Below are 18,920 nucleotides of genomic sequence, written 5' to 3' on the forward strand. Positions count from 1 at the left end.
ACTTAAAACATTAATCTTCCCACATATTCCAAATCATTCTGTGAATTGAATAGGTCCTGTACTGGACAAAACTGGAGGTCAGAAACTTAAAGGAAGCAAAGCACAAGTCAATTATAACCCAAGAACTTAAAATTTGAACTTGAGAAAATCAAAAGAGAAATTTACGAATTGACATGAAAATAGAAACAATAATTTTAGCCATCAAAGTCAATTCGGAAGAAAGACAATTAGCCTTAAATGTCCATTAAGTCATTGCATGGCCAACTTGCATATTCCAAGAGGCTTAGGCACAATTTCCAACGAGAGACCAAGTCAAATTACGGATAAAGAGTTGATTTTATCATAATTCTATCTTTTTAGATTTAAGTTTCAATTTAAACATTTAAATTGCATAATAGGCGTTTTTAAGGAAGGAGTTAGATTCAAATTCGGATTCCTTCCCTAAGAGATTATCTTTAGGCGTTTAGAAAGAAGGAGTTGGAGTCAAATTCGGATTCATTCCCTAGGATAAGCTTTAGACTTGCGTTTATCTTGTTTTTAGGTTTATCTTATTTTAGGCTTCTATCTCATTAATGATAGGATATGACTTTTCAATTTTTAAACATTTTTCAGCTTATACTCGGCTATTTAAGGCTGAAAAACGAAAAATTAATAAAGTTTTGATGTTTATTCACTTTGTGAGATATTCTTCTTGAGTTCTTGAAGAACTATTCCGAACTTATCAAGGTTTTCCTTGTAGCGTTCACCCTTGACTTATCAAACGGAATTTTCATACTCGTTTGTGGCGTCTTCACCATACAAAGGTTCTTGCTTTGTTAAGCAACGGGTCGCGGTTTCCATCAATTCTTGAAGATCTTGGATCGTATCCCATATTTGGCTACGGGTTTCGTCACATTGTTGACGGAGTTCGTATCAAGAAACTTAAATAAAGCAAAGCATAAGTCAATTATAACCTAAGAACTTAAAATTTGAACTTGAGAAAATCAAAAGAGAAATTTACGAATTGACATGAAAATAGAAACAATAATTTTAGCTTAGCTCTTAAACATGGATAAATTGCTTTCGGGGTTGTCTATTTTAGGCTTTTTCTAGAATTGAGTCTCTAAGAGGCAATTTCACAAAACAACCATGATCATGTTGTCTTGTGCTCACAACAGTCAAAGGAAAGCCAAGCAAGAACATACGACAAGCAAATGGCTGATATTCCCTCTATTTAAGCTTTTCATTATGCAATTCACAAAAATAGCATGGCTTTCTCATAAATCTATAAGATTAAGAAACCTTTGATCATTAACCCCCCTGCCCTGCAGGCATTATGTATAAGCAGCTGATTATATTATATGTTTGTGTTTCTTGATATATATTCAAATGTTGAGAATTATGGGCCTTTTGTAAGTTAAGGTTTAGGTTTCGAGATTAAATCTTTTGTCTCTTCGGAACATAATTAATGTACATGGAAAGTACGTACGCGAAGTTCTGAAACCAAAATGTTTTCCTCTCAACCAACGTTTTTCTATTTCTTTATTTATTCTTTTAATTTGATCCTTTTTTGACCCTTTTTTTATTTTGTCCTGAAATTTTAATATTCTTCATTTAGATTCTTTTTGCTATAAAACTTATTTGTTTCTTCATTTTAGTCTTTTTTGACTCTTTTGTTGTACTAAGATTTTGTTTTTTTGAGTTCCTTTTTCCTAAAATTTATTTATTTCAATTTTGGTCGTCTTTTGATTTTTTTTTTAATTTTACATTAAAGCTTTATTTTTTCATTTAGGTCACTTTACCTTAAATCTTATTTATTTTTTCATTTTAGTTCTTTTTTACCCCTATTGTTCCCTTCAAAACTTTTTTTTTTTTTTTTCATTTTTCCCGTTTTAAGTTTTTATATTCAAAATTTATATGTTTTTTTTATAATAACACGGTAACTAAAATTTAATACTCAAATTACTCTCTACGCGCATCGCATGTGAAATTGAACTAGTATCGAGTAAAAAACTTATTCATGAAAAAGTGAAAGCGCGTTGAATGACAAGTATAGAATTAGGGCCCGTTCGGTTCGCTAATTCGAGTTGAGATGTGATGTTGTGTGAGAGCTTTTTACTGTAGTAAAAAAGTTAGATGTGACTGTTTCTGAGAGCTTTTTACTGTAGCAAAACTCAAATTCTAAATTCGAATCAGCGAAAAGAATGGGGCTTAGTGTCTTTGAGATTATTTACGAGCTGGGGTAGAGAGAGCTCCATTTTCTAAACGTTCACTAGATTTGCCCAAACAATTAGCTAGGTAGGAGTTAAGAGGACGAAGAAAGTATAGGCAATATATGCATGTGAACGGGGAAAGTGAAATAAACCAAGTAGCTAGCTATAAATTAAACCTAATAATCTTAAAAATCATATATATTCACCTTCGTGAGAGTAGTACTAAATATTGGCTTGAACCACCGGTCAAAGTCAATACTTTTCCTACTCACTCCTCAATTCATTAGTCCTCAACCTCAGCATGACCCCGCGCGTACGTGTGATTATATCTACACCTTGAGGCTACCACATCTTCTTCCGTTACCTGACCTGATTTATTCCAAAATTTCTCTCATCGATCTCCTATAATATATATATATATATATATATATATGTTGTGACAGAAGCCCAGAGGAAAGAAACTAATCGACAAATAAAGAAGATATGAAATTACTAATCTTATTCCTCAATCTTAAATTTATTTGGCACCTATTGATTCGTCTCTCATCCTAAAATAAATATGATACTGACTCACACGTAATCAGTTGACGTGAAAACGTATAACTTTTTGACATGAATTTGAAATCCAAAACCATAATCGTGAGAACTTCTAAAACTGAGTTATATTTCTAAGATAAACTCAAAATGCATAAGAAAGAACTTATAATCTAGAGCTGGATTAAATATATATGCATGTATCTGTGCGTGATTTTATGCTCGTAAGTGCACGTGCCATAATTAAGTAATAAAGAGTGAGTAAGAGTGTCGATCCCACGATAATTGAGTCACCGATAATACAATGTAAAAGTCACCTCAAACACCAAATTTAATAAAAGAATCAACTAACTACAATTCAATAAATTAATTAGACAAAAAGGAAGCAATGTAAATGCAACAAGAAATAGTAAAGATAACGAGAATGCAACTATAGACCTTAATTTAATGATTAAATGGGTGAAGAAAGTTAAAACAATCCTTCTCTGAGTATTAGTCCCCTTTTCTTCTTCCTCTCTGTTCTGCACTATTTAGTTCTCTTTTTTTCACAAAAATAGCATAAAGCCTTATTAATGCTTTTTTTTTCTTTTTGGTTTTCTCGGGCTCTGTGCTCTAAGCTTAGGGAGCAAGATGCTTCCCCCTCTGGCGGCTGCAAAAGGATGGGATACTAATCCCTCTTATTCCTCTGCGTTAGTGAAGCAAGAGAGAGGCTCAAGGGTTTCTGATGTCAACTGAACATGTGGCGAGTTAAGAGTGGTGAAGGAGCTAGTGGGATCCATGTGGCAGAAGTGGAGAGAGTGAGAGCGAGGGCGCACGCAGACTAGGTGGAGCGCGAAGCAAAAAATTTCACTCGCTAGCTGATGAGTGCTGATGTGTGGATATGACCTGGTTTGAATTTTCTCTACAAATTTGATCCTAATCAAGCTTTATCTTTTCAATTTGGCTCCTTTTTCTTTGTACGTTTGACCCCCATTACATTTCAAATTTTTCACTTAAGCCCCACTGTTACACAAATGAGAACATTAATTATTTTAGAAGGAAAACTAAAATAGAAATTACCAAAACTAAAGTAAATAAACTAAAATAAATTAAAATAAATCTAAAATGAAAAGTAAATTCACTAACATTCAAAATAAAGTAAAGTAAAATAAAATAAGCTAAAAATTTCAAAAATTAACCACTTTAAATGCACAAAAATAGTGAAATAACTCTATTTTTAATAGAGTTGTCGTACCTCCAAACTTACTATTTTCCTAGTCATCGAGACAAACAAAAACGAAAATACTTAAAAATAAAGTGTGAATTTTGTGGGTGACTTCTCAATAAATTTTCCTCAAAAATTGAATCAAGAACATAGCTTAGAGAATATTTCTAGGATAAACTCAAAATGCATAAGCAAGAACTTATAATCTAGAGCTGGATTAAATATATATGTATGTATCACTTAAATCTAGACCGATCATGTCATAATTCGCTACCACTTGACATAACTGATGATAAAACTAAAACTAATAAAGAACAAATATTAGGCATTTATAGTCAAACCTTTAAAAATTAAAGACACAAGAATATATTATAATTTCTATATATATATTTTGAAAAGTATTATTTCTACATTTTTAAGTATATAATATTATTTATTATATACGTATTCAAACTTGGATGATCAAGTTTGAATACGTATATAATAAATAATATTTAAAGAGTAGTCCCGAATAAATCAATCTGATTAAAACTTGATCGTCCAAATAGTCTACTCCTTTGGAGGTCAGATTATATTGTCAATCGTCAAATCATGTATATATGATGAGATTTTAGACGATTTTAATTTGGTCATTGCTATTATTTCAGCAACTCGTGGCCCGTCATATTATATGCAAGTCAAAAGATATTGTACAAAAGAGGTATGGCGTGATGAAAAATGCTAAAAGCATCTCCTCAACTTTCTCTTATCCATATTATCAAAAACCACTTTTGTCCAAATGATTCACACCTTTGTTTTAAGAGGTGTGGTATGATCTCTTTAAGCTAGAAAACGAAAGATGTGTGAAAGGAACATATGTATATATATAAACGACATAAAAGATGACCACAAACTTGTATTGATTTGGTGGGATTAATGGGATATTCACATTAGTGATTAGACAAAAGGTCATACGTATAACATCGCTTTATAGGCCCCCCAAATTATGCCGAAACATAATGATTAATGATTTTACTTTCACCCACCAAACCACAAGCCAAATTAGAATTAGTTTACTTCAAATTCAACTTTACGTTCCCACTGAGATTTACAAAATCCCCCTCACGGGGAATCTTTAGTATTTCCTAAATTTCACACCATATATATATATATAATAACGACGTTTAATAATTCCAATACTCAATTATTCTGCCTCATCACCAAATTAAAAACCCACTTATAAACAACACGTTCATCATGTCCAAGACTCGCCAATATTAGCAAACACCCAAAAGCCCTAATTGAGAGAGAGAGAAAGAGAGATCGTAAAAATTAACCCGAAAAAGACGACCATCAAAAATGGGAAATAGTATTACAGGAGGAGGAAAAAAGAGAGTAAAGATAATGAAAATCAACGGGGAGACCTTCAAAGTGAAGATCCCAATAAGAGCTTTGGACGTCACCAAAGATCACCAGGGACATGTCCTCTTAGATTCCGAAGCCGTTAAACATTTCGGTATCAAAGCCAATCCCTTGGAACCACAACAACACCTTAAGCCCAACAAGGTTTATTTCTTAGTAGAGATTCCCAGGTTTCCGACTTCCGAGAATAATCAAGATGAGATATCGAGAGGCGCACGGAGGGTCCGGTCCGGGATAAACATGAGCGCCAAGGACAGGCTCGAGTGCCTCATGCTGTCACGGAGGTCCGTTTCGGACATGTCCTTGCTACGGCCGTCGTCGTCTACGGGCCTGAGCTCTGGTGGGCCGGGCCCAGTGAGGGTGAAGATGAGGCTGCCCTTGGCCCAAGTTGAGAAGTTGGTGGAGGAAAGTAGAGATAAGGTTGAGGTGGCTGAGAAGATTCTTGCTCTTTATATGGGAGACGATGGAGGTGCTCACGTGGCGGCGGCGAAAGACGGTGGTTTGATCCGCCGTGAGGAGTGGAAGCCAGGTCGAGCTAGTATCACGAAGAATCACGAGGCTCGTCAGGTAAGCCTTTTCTTTATATATATATATATATATATATATACAAAATAAAATAATAATTAGTGTTATTTTCTGTTTTATTTGATAGGAATTTCTCTGGTACGTGGGTAAGTTAAATATTTTTAATCGTTAGATTTACATATTTTTTTACTTTTATATGTTTTTATGTAAATTTAACAGAAAAAATTTGAGGTATATAAATATATCGCAGAAGATCTCTTATTTGATTCATTTTGGTGTCCGATGTGATTTTTTTTTTTGTGTTATTTTATTTCATTTCATTCGTTAGCCTTTTCACGTGATGTGTTGGTTTGTCAAATGGATATTTACATTTTTATATTTTGTGGTTTAGGTGTATTTAAAATTTATACTTTTAATTTTTAAAATATATATTTTTAAATTAGATTTAATATACAAATTTATATCTCATTTCAGTCAATAATTGAATTTAAACAAAACAATCCCCAAAAAAAGAGAGAAAAGAAATTAAAACTTTCCAATATTACAAACAATAAAAATTTAAAACACAAAAAAATTTCATTTCAACAGTATTTTGTATATTTTTGAAGTCAAAATTGTAAGTTTAAGTTTTTTTTTTATTTTTTTATTTTTCTATTCAAGGTATTTTAGGTATTTCAAAGTTAAAAATTAAGAGTTGGCTGTATAAAGGTATAAATTTAGATATTAAATCTAATTTGAATGTATACATTTGATGAGATAAAAAATTAAAAGTATAGTTTTTGAATAAATCCAATACACAAGGTATAAAAAGGTAAATATCCTGTTTGTCAAATATCTTAAAAATTAAGCTTAATGTAGGATAAAATTTATTTATTCATAAAAAAGGATTATGGTGAATTCTGTCGGTAAATGTTAAATTTGCACAACGTTCTGGTTCTAGTTCGTTTTATTTTTATTTTTATTTTCTTTTTTGAGGATAAACGTTCTAGTTCTAAATAGTTCTCATATTTTAATTTTGAGTAATCCAGCACAAATGATTATTGGTTTCATAAGAATTAAGAAAAGCATTTTTTTAAACATAGAAAAGGATTGAAATAATACTATTTTTATGTGATGTTTTAGTCGTTTATCATTTTTTTTTTAAAATCAGCTGTATTCAATGGTGCATGAAGCATAAAAGAATGATGATTTTTCTATAATATAAAGTGACTGGGTTTTGTATTACCATGGAATGTGACAATTGTTGTAGATTAACGTATTATTCTAATATTCCCTAAACAAAAAAACAAAAAAAAAGACTATTTTAGTACTCGATCGTCTCCACATCAATGTATCTGTATTTAGTTAGAAAACAAGTTTAATTGAATGCTTAATTACTCATATGTATCATAGGGGATCGGATTAAAGATCGACATGTTTTTTCATTATTCTAGATAGTTATGAATAATTAATATGTATTAAGAAGCAGCAAAGTGTTTTTTTTTTTTTTTTTTTTTTTTTTTTTTGGGACCCGGGGTGGGGCACATGCAGAAAATTTTAGCTGCCTTCTTGTTGTCAACTAATAACTTCAAGTCTTTAATTAAGTAATTATATTAGTAAATGTCCCTTTCTTTGCCTCATCCACCTACCGAGAAAATGTCCAAACCATTAGCATTTAAAGTCAGAAATATTTGACCATATTTTATTGGAAACATTATTATTATAGTGGGTGGTGGGAGATGATTGGTTTTAGGAAGCACACCAAATAAAGGTGAAAATAAACTAACTTTATAGACCTGAGAAAGAAGAGCTTGATAAGTGCCACTTTATGTTAGCTGGGGAGTCAGAAATTCCTTTAAGAGTATGTTTGGTAAGAAGGAGAGATGGGGAGGGAGAGGTACAATCTCTTATTTGGTTGTGGGAGAGGGGGAATGAGAGAAGAGATGAAGGGAGACTCTGGGCTTGTTTGGTTCAACAGCTCAAACTGTAGAGATTTGAATATTTTTTGTTTAAATTGTAGAATTTAAACTGTGGTGATTCAAATTGTGATCCGAATTATTGTTTAGGTATGTAAATAAATTATAATTTAAATTGAGAATAAAATATGAACTATGATTTAAATAAAGTGTTGAATACTGTCATTAGAGTTTTGTTAACAAATCTTATAAAATCTCATTATAAATGACATTAAAAAATATGCAATATGGATGGGGATTTGTTCCTCTCTTCATTATGAACACATTAAAAAAAAATTATCTCAATGGGAATTAAACGAAGAAGTTATGAAATTTTTAAGATTGAAATTGAAGAGAGAGAAAAAGTAAAATCTAAAACTATTGGACTATTGATGACAATTCGGATTATTAGAATTTAGGGGTAGGTGAATTCTAAAATTAATAGTTTGAGTTGTCCTTAAATCATTATTAATGGTTTGAATTGTTCTTGAATTTTCCTCTCCCAAACATCAATTTAAGTCATGAACTAAGGTTTAAATCCTAAACAACAGTTTGAGTTATTGAAATAAATAGGGGCTAAGTTTGTATTTTTCGCATAGTAAGCAAAGAGATTTGTTGGACTTGGACAATTCACTGGCAACTTGTAGACAATTGAAAGAAAAAACAAACAATATGGAAGTTGTAGGAGAAAACACAACAAAATGATAAATTCAAACAAATAAAATGCCCGTTTAGTTCGCTGATTTAAGTTTTTAATTTGAGTTGAGATATGATTTTATGTGAGAGTTTTTTACTGTAGTAAAAAAGTTAGATGTGACTGTTTCTTAAAGCTTTTTACTGTAGCAAAATTCGAATTCTAAACTCGAATCGGTGAAATAAATGAGACAAAAATATTCCATGCAGGAATGTTGGTGGAGTCATTTTGGTCAATTAGCAGAGTCTATTGACCTTGATAATATATTTCCCGTTTTCGTCATGTAATTCGCAGGAAAAATGCCTAGTTTCGTGGTTGTTGTAAACTACAAGTAAAAGTGAATACTGACTAGGCCAAAGCCTCAGTTTCTTTGTTGACCAATAACCCATACTTCTCCTAACGCCAACTGCACCTAACCTTTTTTAACTTATCGTTTGCTTTATGACCTTTTTTTAGGATTAGTTGTTCTATGGGTCTCTTGAATTTTTCAATTTGGGCTCAAATTAATCTACTTGATTAAAAATTATTGACTACTTGTGGTAAATTCCATCCTCTAGTTGTTAAAAGTGGATGGTTTTCTTCACGTGAAGAAATCGACAGTTTTCTCCCCGAATTAAAATCTCCTCAAATATCTGTTTCCATAATTTGTGTTGAGTAAATGATAAATTTGATTGGATATGTCTGAAAAGTAATCTTATTGAAGCAATAGAACTTTGTTTCTGTCTGTTTTGCTTGTTGCCAGCAGGGTTGTTCAAGTGTTAGGGTATAACTTCTTATAGAAGTTGATAACTGACATCAGTGTAAGAGTCAAGTGTATCCCAACTAGAAGAGAAGTGGAGCATATGCACAAATAAGAAAAAAAGTTTTTTTTTTTTTTTTTTTTTTTTTGCTATGGAAAAAAATTAGTTGCTTATTATGATCTTTTTCTTTCTTAGTAACGTATAATATATATATATATATATATATATATATATATATTGTGGGTCAAATTTAGAATATATATATTAAAAGTGTCCTGAACTCTTTAATTTTTTTCTTATGGAAATTAGAAATAATGTTAATGCATAGTTTTTATTCCAATTTTTAATGTGTATATATATCACTAGCAATATTATTGTATTGTTTTCCGGACGTACGTAGTACTAATGTCGATATGATTTTCGTTTATAAATATTTTGCAGAAGCGAGTGAGTTTCCTTCCAATTGAAGAGGGAGAAATTCGATTAGCTTTGGCAGCCTCTTAATTGCCTTTAATCAACAAACAGCACCGGCCGGGGACTTTTCCTATTAATTTGGTGTCCAGCTTTTTTTGTATATAAATTCATTCTTCTGTCTTTCTCAACTCGATCGTGGACGATCTATCATATATTTGTTCCTTATTGTACTAGAATAGCAGCAATTAAAAGATGTATTAGCCAAAACAAATATCCGTCTCACTGCATGCCCTCAACCATATATATATATATATATATATGTGTGTGTGTGTAATTTCATAATTTGTGAACCATAATCTTCAAAAATCAAACTAAACTTGATTAAAATAGTCCTAATGTCGTTTTAGCACTTAAGAGTGTTAGTTTGATTCACGTCCCCTGGAAAAAAAATAAATTTTCTGGTTCCATCCACTACTCTTGGTAGTCCTAGAGATTTTTATTTGATCATATAACGTGATTTTCATTCTTGCTTTATTAGTCTATTCTGGTAGATTAATGTAGTTTTAAATTAAAGTCAGTATATGCTCAAATGTCTTATAAAGCTGCTCAAAATGTAGATGGTAAAATATATCGGTGGCTAATCTCCCAAAGGTAAGTAATAGTATTCAGGCTCCTGATCTTTGCTTTTTAAGAAATAGACGACAAATTTTACACTCCTAATAAAAACACAGAAAAGCAAAGCATAAGCTATTTACAAATGTTAATCCTTTCTTCATTGATGCAAACACAATTTAAAAGAAAAAATCCGGGATAAAAAACAGACAAACAAAACAAAATCTCAAACGTAACGTCTCGAGTACTGTTATTGGCCGTAATGGCCTAATTGGCACGGATAAAGTTCATTCATGATTCTTCAAATGAAACGCAATTTCATTCATGCTACGTGAGCTTACTAAACTATTTCAGTGAGGCGATTCCTGAAGAAGATTTCCCTGAGAATCATACACAATTTTCCCGGAAAAATCTAGCGGACGACAACGTTCTCCCCTCATGATGGTCTTCCTCCAAACTTCTTCCTCTCTAGTACTAGTACTAGTTTGATCATTACGATCAGCAGAATCCTCTTCATCTGCCTGCAACTTCTTCCAAGAAATCATCTTCGCCATCGAAACAACTTTTGTGCTGATAGAACCATTCATTCTCGAAAGGAGCTTCTTGTTGCCCGATTGATTTGTTATGATTATGTCGTCCTTGATTTTCATATGAGATTTCTTAGTTTTGTAAAAAGCACATAAAAAGGTTACAAGAGAAAATATAGATGCAGTTGCAATTAGGGCGGAGAGAAACGAAATGGGTGTCCGTGAAAATGGAAGACGGCGAATATTGGGATAGCTCAGAAAATGTGGCCTTGCCATTTGCTTAGTAAAGATCATCTGCTAAACAAGTAAATGAGGAAGAAACAGAGAAGAGAGAGGACAAAGGCAAAGCTCTGGACATATGGAGATTTAAGCTTTCTTGAGCTATATAAAAGGCCAATCACAACTACTATATATATAAAGTTAAAATCTTTACACCCCTATGAATGGCTAATGCTCTTGTCCCCGCCAAGTACATGAATATATATCATCTTTTAGATGACAAAAAAAAAAAAAAAAAAAAAAAAAAAAAAAAAAAAAAAAAACTATATATATATATATATCTAATCTATAAGTGAGATTTATTACGTAGATCCCGTTGGTAATTGTATATAACATCCTATGGTTTGACCAAATGAAAAAAAAAAAAGTTTGATTGTTTTAGGGCGTTTTTTTTTTTTTTTTTTTTTTTTTTTTTTAATGAAAACTAGTATTTTTTTCTTAGGATGAAAAGACGATTTTAATACTTGTAATTTCTAAACATTGTCACTTTCTCAGAATTCTCAATGAGGTAACTTAGTACAAAATAATAAAATAAATATAATAGATCCATTAACCTGTTAGATTCACACAGAACATCAGAAAATAACTTCAAATTTTTTTTCAAATAAATGGAGAGAGAGGAAACTAGTATCTTTTTCTTAGGATGAAAAGACGATTTTAATACTTGTAATTTCTAAACATTGTCACTTTCTCAGAATTCTCAATGAGGTAACTTAGTACAAAATAATAAAATAAATATAATAGATCCATTAACCTGTTAGATTCACACAGAACATCAGAAAATAACTTCAAATTTTTTTTCAAATAAATGGAGAGAGAGGAAACTAGATTATGTCATCATTCAAGGCCTAGTCTTGTGTCTACAAGACTATTTCAATCGAAATCGGACAGCTAGCATGTTCCGGAGGACGCAAAATTGACAGATATGGTTAAAAATATCTACAATTATTATTATTTTTTTAATTTGGTATTATTCTCTTCTCTAGGAAGGCCATGTACAAGCAAAGCAAGGTGAGTTTTGAGCAATTTAACAAAAGAAAAGGAGTGACTTTATCAAAACGGACATGATTATTTTGTTCTTTAATTCTCTACTCTTGAAGTTAAAATTGCTATTTTTTTATTAGTTTCATCTAATTGATTAAGTGGTAACCACTGCATGTCGATTAATTGGGTTTATAAGTTCAGATATTTTATGGGTTGGATATCCATCCTATATATATCGAATATCTGTTGTGAAAAATCATAAGGTAAGTATACGCTATCGCAATCAAATAATATAATAGTGAATAAGAATATCGTCCCACGAGAATTGTTGTTTACTAATTACCGAAATTATATTAACCCTAATTTTATTTGAATACTTGAAAAGAGAATTTATAAAATTAAGTAAGTAAAACTAAAACAATTAAATAAATTAAACAATGCTAAGCAATAGATGAAAATTTAATAGATTAAGATTCTAGGGTTTCCGATTTCACCAAATTAATCATGTTTAAATTCTCATAATTCAAGAAAATTAACATTCAATCTTATACTGACAGCAATTTCTCTAAAGCAATTATTATTCTTTCTCAAGCAACAATAATATTAATCCAACAAGCAAAATCTACATCTCTGTCAGACTTCTAAACCTGTTGAAAATCATTAAATGTAAGAAATTCAAAAAAACTGCACAAGCATCATAGATATCTCTATCCTATGAACAACTCATAGTATTTCAATTAAGAGCTTATTCAATTATCACTTTTCAGTCTCAAATCAAATACAAAATCATGTAATAATTGGCCAAACAATCACAAGCATTAAGAATAAATTGAAATACTCAGCATATATGGATTAAACATCAATTACTTAAAAATAAGATTGAGAATTCGAACATTCATAATCCGGCTACATCGTAGCCCTAGAAAAAGGAATTAGTTTATCTCTAAACAAAATAAATTCCTAAACAAAGTCTTAATCATTGGAAAGGAAAGAAAAGAACTAGTTTGGAGTTGAATTGAAGCGTCTCCGTTTCCGGATTTGTGCCGTTCTTCTTCTCCATCCCAATTCTCCTTTTCTTCTCTTGAATACTCTCTCAAAAGCCAGCCGTCATTCCACAGTCTAAAAGTCCTTTCTAATTGCCCGAGAATCATATATTTATATGTTTCAGAGTATTAGGGTCAAAACGGGTAAGTTTTTTCGCGATTGGCCTTCAAAACGCATAATTTCTCGCGTCGTAGCGCCGCGGTGCTGAGTTTCTAGCGCTGCGGCGCTATTATGTAAAATCCTTGGGCGCTACGGCGTTGTAATGGGCGCCTAAGCGCTGCCCATTCTGCCCCAATGCACTAATTCCGTCGGATTTCAGTGAAATTTGTCCAAAACCTTCCAAATCATAGACTTTCACCTAACCTTCAAACAAAGAACAAAAACACACATAAAAACTAACAAAAACTTCGAAAACTAACTAGTTATTAAGTGTAAAACGATACTAAATTAGTGAGTAAAACTCACTCATCAATCCCTACGAAGTAGGAACTTTTTTTTTTTTTCTTCGAATGAAACTTCCACCACATCCCATTCGTATTCATCACCACATCCTATTTCTATTATTCATCACCTCAAGATTCACCGATTTGACCAATTATTAGCCTTCTGGAGATTTAAAAAAAAAAAAAAACTTCTGTTGATAAGCTAGAATTCCAAATATACACAAAATCAAAACCTTTTGCTATTATAATTATAAGCGCAGTAAAAGCGCGCGCACACACAAAATACATGAAATAGGCATTTTTAGTAACATATATGGGTCAGAACACGGACACATGACCATACAACACAAGTCAAAAGATGAAGAAGCAAACACGGATGATGACGCGAGAAAGAGAGAGAAATATATGATGGATTGACGAGAATTGAGGATAGAGAGTTGAGATATCAGATAGGAATGGCATTGGTGACTCTTGGGTAGACGACGGCGGCAGGATGAGCCATGATCCGTCGACCCTTGACGTGTTTGAAGCAGTACACGAGGGCTCCGACAGGCCATTCCACAATGGCGGCGGCGGCGAAGGCCAAGAACCCCAGCGTGGGGCCCACCACCTTGCACCGGCAGGGGTTGCTCCTCGTCCCGCACTGCACGCATCTCGGAATCCCAATGCCTCTTGCCATTTTAATTTCCTACTAGCTAGTACTACTGCACTTTCAAGTATGTATTTGTCGTATTAATTTGTGGTAAACGATATACATATGATTATTTTTGGATTGATCAGCAAGCGTTTGTTGTTGTTGTTGCTGCTGCTATTCAAAGAGTTAATATATAGATAGATCATAGATAGTTTGGAGGGTAAAGAAGGACGGTGCTACGTGTCACTTATAGAAGATGCATGTACGTTCTAAGAAGTAGACAGATGTAATGCTTTCACTGAATTTGGGAATCATCCGATTGACTCTCCTTTTTCAATATCACTAATAAGACCAGCACTTGTTGCCTTGCATGTGCTTGCTTTTCTTTTATTAATTACAAAAAAATTCTCCATAAATTATACTTTTTATAACATTTTATTTTTTATTTTTAAAACGTAACATATATTCTTTTTAAATAATAAAATATTAAAAAAAAAATTATATCCGTTAAAATTCCCTTGATAGGAACTAGGGACGATGTGGCTGTATTTTGTATGATTCTCTCGAGTAATTGGCGAGACAGGAACCTAATGCTGTTTGAAGGAAGATTGGGTGGACAGGTATACACTAAACGACTATTCCTCATGAGACCAAGCCAGAAGGGAAAATAAAGGATTCACGTTTGCGTGCAAACCAAGCCAGAAGGGAAAAAAATTCTCTGTGTTGACCCCACCGACTAAAAAATATATATATACATTATCAATATGAATCTTCACCCTTTATCGACATTTCTAAGAACAGTAACTGTGATGTCTTGGCAGGTCGCTAACTTTAAACTATTATTAATATGTTAAGTTATAATTTAATTTATTATTTATTATTAGACTATCGTCTTTTTAATTTATGTTTTTATACGAGTAAATTTTTTTTCTTTAACCTTCGGGTTCTTAACATGTTCCTAACATGTTCTTTTGTTATACAACAATTTCCTCTTGCTAATACTTTAAGAAATCGGATATGAAACTAGTCCCCGAAACTTATCTTAACTTATTATAGTCTGTTGTTCTTTATTAAGACAATGACCGTAACATCTTTTTCTTAAAACTGAAACATATAAACTTGGTTCTATATTACATTACTCTGCAGCGGAAATAAATTTATAAGCGAGCGTAGAAGAGACCACTCCCGTGTACCCAAGACATTTCCACCACCCTTGCCTCTGCCGGTCCATCAAGCAAAACCACTATTTAGCTAGCTGCTTACCTTTGTTACCTGCACATGAGTAAACTGATAAGCTAACGCTCAGCAAGTATAAACATGCACACATCACAAACTAGAAAAGAATTTCATTAAGAGTTATGATACAAATATGCTCGTGTGAAACATGTTTTTTGTCTTTCTGTTCTTACTACTGTGAGCCTAAGCCCCTGCTTACTGTCTTGTTACTGTGGGCCTAGGCCCCTGCTTACTGTCTAGTCTAGTCAGAATCTCTACTCTTTGAGATTTCCTCCCTTGGGAGGCCGACAACCCGTCAGTCTCTTTACATTACTGAACTTTGAGTTTTCATTTCAAAGTGTTAAAAACTTTACTGAATGATATGCAACGTTTTCTCTACGTGCATATGCTAACATGAAAATGCAATATACTTCATGCATACCTTAAATTGAGCATTAGGGGAACTACATGTCCCCCTTCTCATATTTACTATAGATCGAATATATTTTTTCCTTTATTATTGGATATTAGTCAGAACAATTGATGCCTAAAAATTTACCTAAGTTTTCTAAACCATCTAAAGCTTCTAATTTTAATCTAGGATCAAAAATAGTACATAAACGATACAACAAAGGCAACTTATACCAATATTTTATAAATTTCTTTTCCATAGAATGGATAGGAACTGCTAAGATTGGGTCCTCCTTATATTCGCTAAATAAAATACTAATTCGTAAAAGTTCTCCTAAAGCTAAAGGTGATGTTGGGTAATATGTTCCACTAAGTTTTAGAGTCACTTCATGAAATCTACCTAAAAATTGATACAAAACTTCGACAATTTGCCAATCATATGCGTCTATATGTCCTACTCCTACTTTTGCACACATATAGTTTGTTATAGCATCCTTATAAGGGATGCATTGTTGAAGCATTATGTAAGTTGAGTTCCATCTTATAGACATATCTAACGCTAATACTCTATGAGGTATATTTAATGGTTGTAAGAACCTAAACCAATCTTCTCATCTTTGGTTACTACCTTGAATCCATGCATGACTATCTCTAATTCTTTTAAGTGATTACTCATTTCTTTTAAACCGGATTTAACAATTAAATTAATTACGTGACATGCACAAAGTTGGTGGAAAATAGTATCGTCACCGAATAAACTTAAATCATTTTCAAAGAACTCAATTGCTTTTATATTGGCATTGACACTATCTAATGTTATAGCAATTACTTTATTTCTTAATATAAATTCATCAATTACATTTAAAATGGTATTATATATTAAATCTGTGCTATGTGATCCTATAACACATTTAAAACCTAATATTCTCTTATCTAAATCAAATCCTTTAAAGTAATGTCCGGTTACAGCTAAATAATCTTTATTGGTAACGATAGACCAAATATCTGCCGTTAACGCAACGCACCTGCTAGTTGAGTGTAAAAGGTTTATTAATGCTTTGTTTTCTTTTTTAAATAATTTTAATAAATCTTTTCTAAGAGTAGTTTTTGAAGTGAAATGTGCATTAGGATTATGTACAACCTTAATATATCGTTGCCAATTAGGATGCTCTAAAAAACTAAGTGGTTGATCTAAAGCAGCTCTCATTCGTGCAACTTTCATATGATCTACTTGTGGATCGTATTTCCAAGTGGTTAGACCACCGGTTGCGCAATCAAAAGATAATTGTGTTTGACGGAGTTCGGATCCGCCGGATTGGCTAAGCTTTTGAAAACACTTTTCAGAGTGTCTTCTCAAGTGTGTGGTGCCGTGAATAGTGCCACCTTGTAATTTAGATAAATAATATTTACACTGAGCTATATGTTTAGTGTTACCTTCATTGTCTATCTCCTCAATTACGTCGAAGTGTCCCAAACTGTCGAGATGCACTTGCATTTCCTCCTAGAGGTTGCAACACTTGCAGACGCAATCGCACTGGCACTCGCCACTTCTCCACGCCCACCACCATTGTGACCACGACCTCCAGTACGTCCACCATGGCTCGGATTAGTAGATTCTTGCATAACAAATTCATTAGTGGGAAATTGCCCTTCTTCCACGTTGTGTTGGGCATCAACGGCAATACCACTATAACCAAAAGGATCCATTATAAAAAAATAATAGCGATTTGAGAAAGAGAGCTTTAGGATAATGTAATAGTTTTTAAAAAAATTGTACTAGAGATTTGAGAGATTAAGAGAGATTGAGAGAAATTGATAGGGATTGAAAGAGTTTGAGTGAGACAAATGTGTTGGGGATGAGGGATATTTATAGGGAAATTTTTGGGTTAAAAAATTAATTTTTTTTATAAAACAATTCGGGGTGCAACGGCTACTTTAGGTTTCAGCGAGTTCGGGCGGCAACGGTCAAAAAACTAGCCGTTGGACGGGGTTTTGAGCATTCGGGCACTTCGGGCATCTCGGGCATTCGGGCAAAATTTTAAAATTATAAATTTTAACATTCCATTATCCATATCAAGTAATCAAGGTATTGATAAATTTTAAAATTATAAATGTTTTAATTTTTTTATATCTAATTTATTGTGAATAGTTAATTTTTAGTGTTAGCATGTATTAATATGTTTATTGTTGTTATTATTATTGTAGGAAATAGAAAATGGAACCAAATATGTATGGGTATGGTCTTGATGGTGTTGACTACTATGGAATGGATGATCAAGACATTGAAGAAGCAACAATTCAACGAATGGAGGTGAGTGACCAAGCAGGTGATATGCCACAAAATATCAATATTCAACCGAATCAACCCTCAGAAATGCCGACGGGTTCAAGTGGTTCAACATTATCAACGACAACAAAACATGCGAGATAACGTGCAGAATGTTGGAAATACTTCACTACACAAGAGAAAATTGATGCTGGAGGTAAGAAAATAAAATTAGCTACATGTATATATTGTAAACAAGTTTTGACCGCAAATTCTATAAGTGGAACTCGACACTTGAGAGATCATGGAGTTAAATGCGCTAGACTACATCAAGCTAGGATGGAGTCTACACAAACTCAACTTCAATTAAACCCAGATGGTTCGGTAAGTACTTGGTCCTATAATCCTCAAGTTGCTAAGGAATCTTTATGTCGATTTATTTCTGCTTTAGATTTACCTATTAATCTTGGTGATAACCCACATTATGAAGCGCATATTCAATGTGCATATTGTCCTCAATTTCAAAAAGTTTCTAGAACTACTACTATGAGTGATATGATTGCTGTTAGCGTTTATGCCCTTAGGAATAAATGTAACAATATTCTTTGAGATATTTTGACTATTAATAAAGATTTGTTTATTTTATATATCTATGAATTGTCCTCTTTATGTTCATAATAGTTGAATGTATGATAAGCAAACTGAAAGTCTGAGACTGTCATTCTAAATCTTTAGGTCATGCATGTAATGTGAAGAACATGCGGAAGACAAGAATCTAAAGATGATAGTCTAAATCTTATGATCCACAATCGAGGGAATAAAGTTGGGCGCTTTATTCATGTTAAGATTGTTATGTTGTCTACTTCC

The 18,920-nt window shown here is 32.6% G+C and overlaps 2 protein-coding genes across 2 annotated transcripts; one reads left to right on the forward strand and one right to left on the reverse strand.

Moving 5' to 3' along the window:
- The first annotated feature begins 4,965 nt into the window (after positions 1-4,965).
- Positions 4,966-10,100, forward strand: LOC21409838 (uncharacterized protein At1g66480). Its single transcript, XM_010110714.2, has 2 exons — positions 4,966-5,898; positions 9,666-10,100. The coding sequence occupies exons 1-2, from the start codon at positions 5,269-5,271 to the stop codon at positions 9,726-9,728; spliced, it is 693 nt and encodes a 230-aa protein (XP_010109016.1). The 5' UTR covers positions 4,966-5,268; the 3' UTR covers positions 9,729-10,100.
- A 3,671-nt stretch (positions 10,101-13,771) lies between these two features.
- LOC21409840 lies at positions 13,772-14,307 on the reverse strand. Its single transcript, XM_010110716.2, has one exon. It carries the CDS (start codon positions 14,204-14,206, stop codon positions 13,973-13,975), a length of 234 nt encoding a protein of 77 aa, XP_010109018.1. The 5' UTR covers positions 14,207-14,307; the 3' UTR covers positions 13,772-13,972.
- Positions 14,308-18,920: the final 4,613 nt, after the last annotated feature.

The sequence above is a fragment of the Morus notabilis genome, unplaced genomic scaffold (assembly GCF_000414095.1).
Source record: "Morus notabilis unplaced genomic scaffold, ASM41409v2 Scaffold518, whole genome shotgun sequence".
Lineage (NCBI taxonomy): Eukaryota > Viridiplantae > Streptophyta > Magnoliopsida > Rosales > Moraceae > Morus > Morus notabilis.

Excerpts from the sequence above, each read along its gene's own strand:
- LOC21409838 (XM_010110714.2), top strand. The coding sequence starts at position 5,269 with ATGGGAAATAGTATTACAGGAGGAGGAAAAAAGAGAGTAAAGATAATG. Across the intron at positions 5,899-9,665 it reads AGAATCACGAGGCTCGTCAG|AAGCGAGTGAGTTTCCTTCC; the intron begins GTAAGCCTTTTC and ends AATATTTTGCAG.
- LOC21409840 (XM_010110716.2), bottom strand. The coding sequence starts at position 14,206 with ATGGCAAGAGGCATTGGGATTCCGAGATGCGTGCAGTGCGGGACGAGG.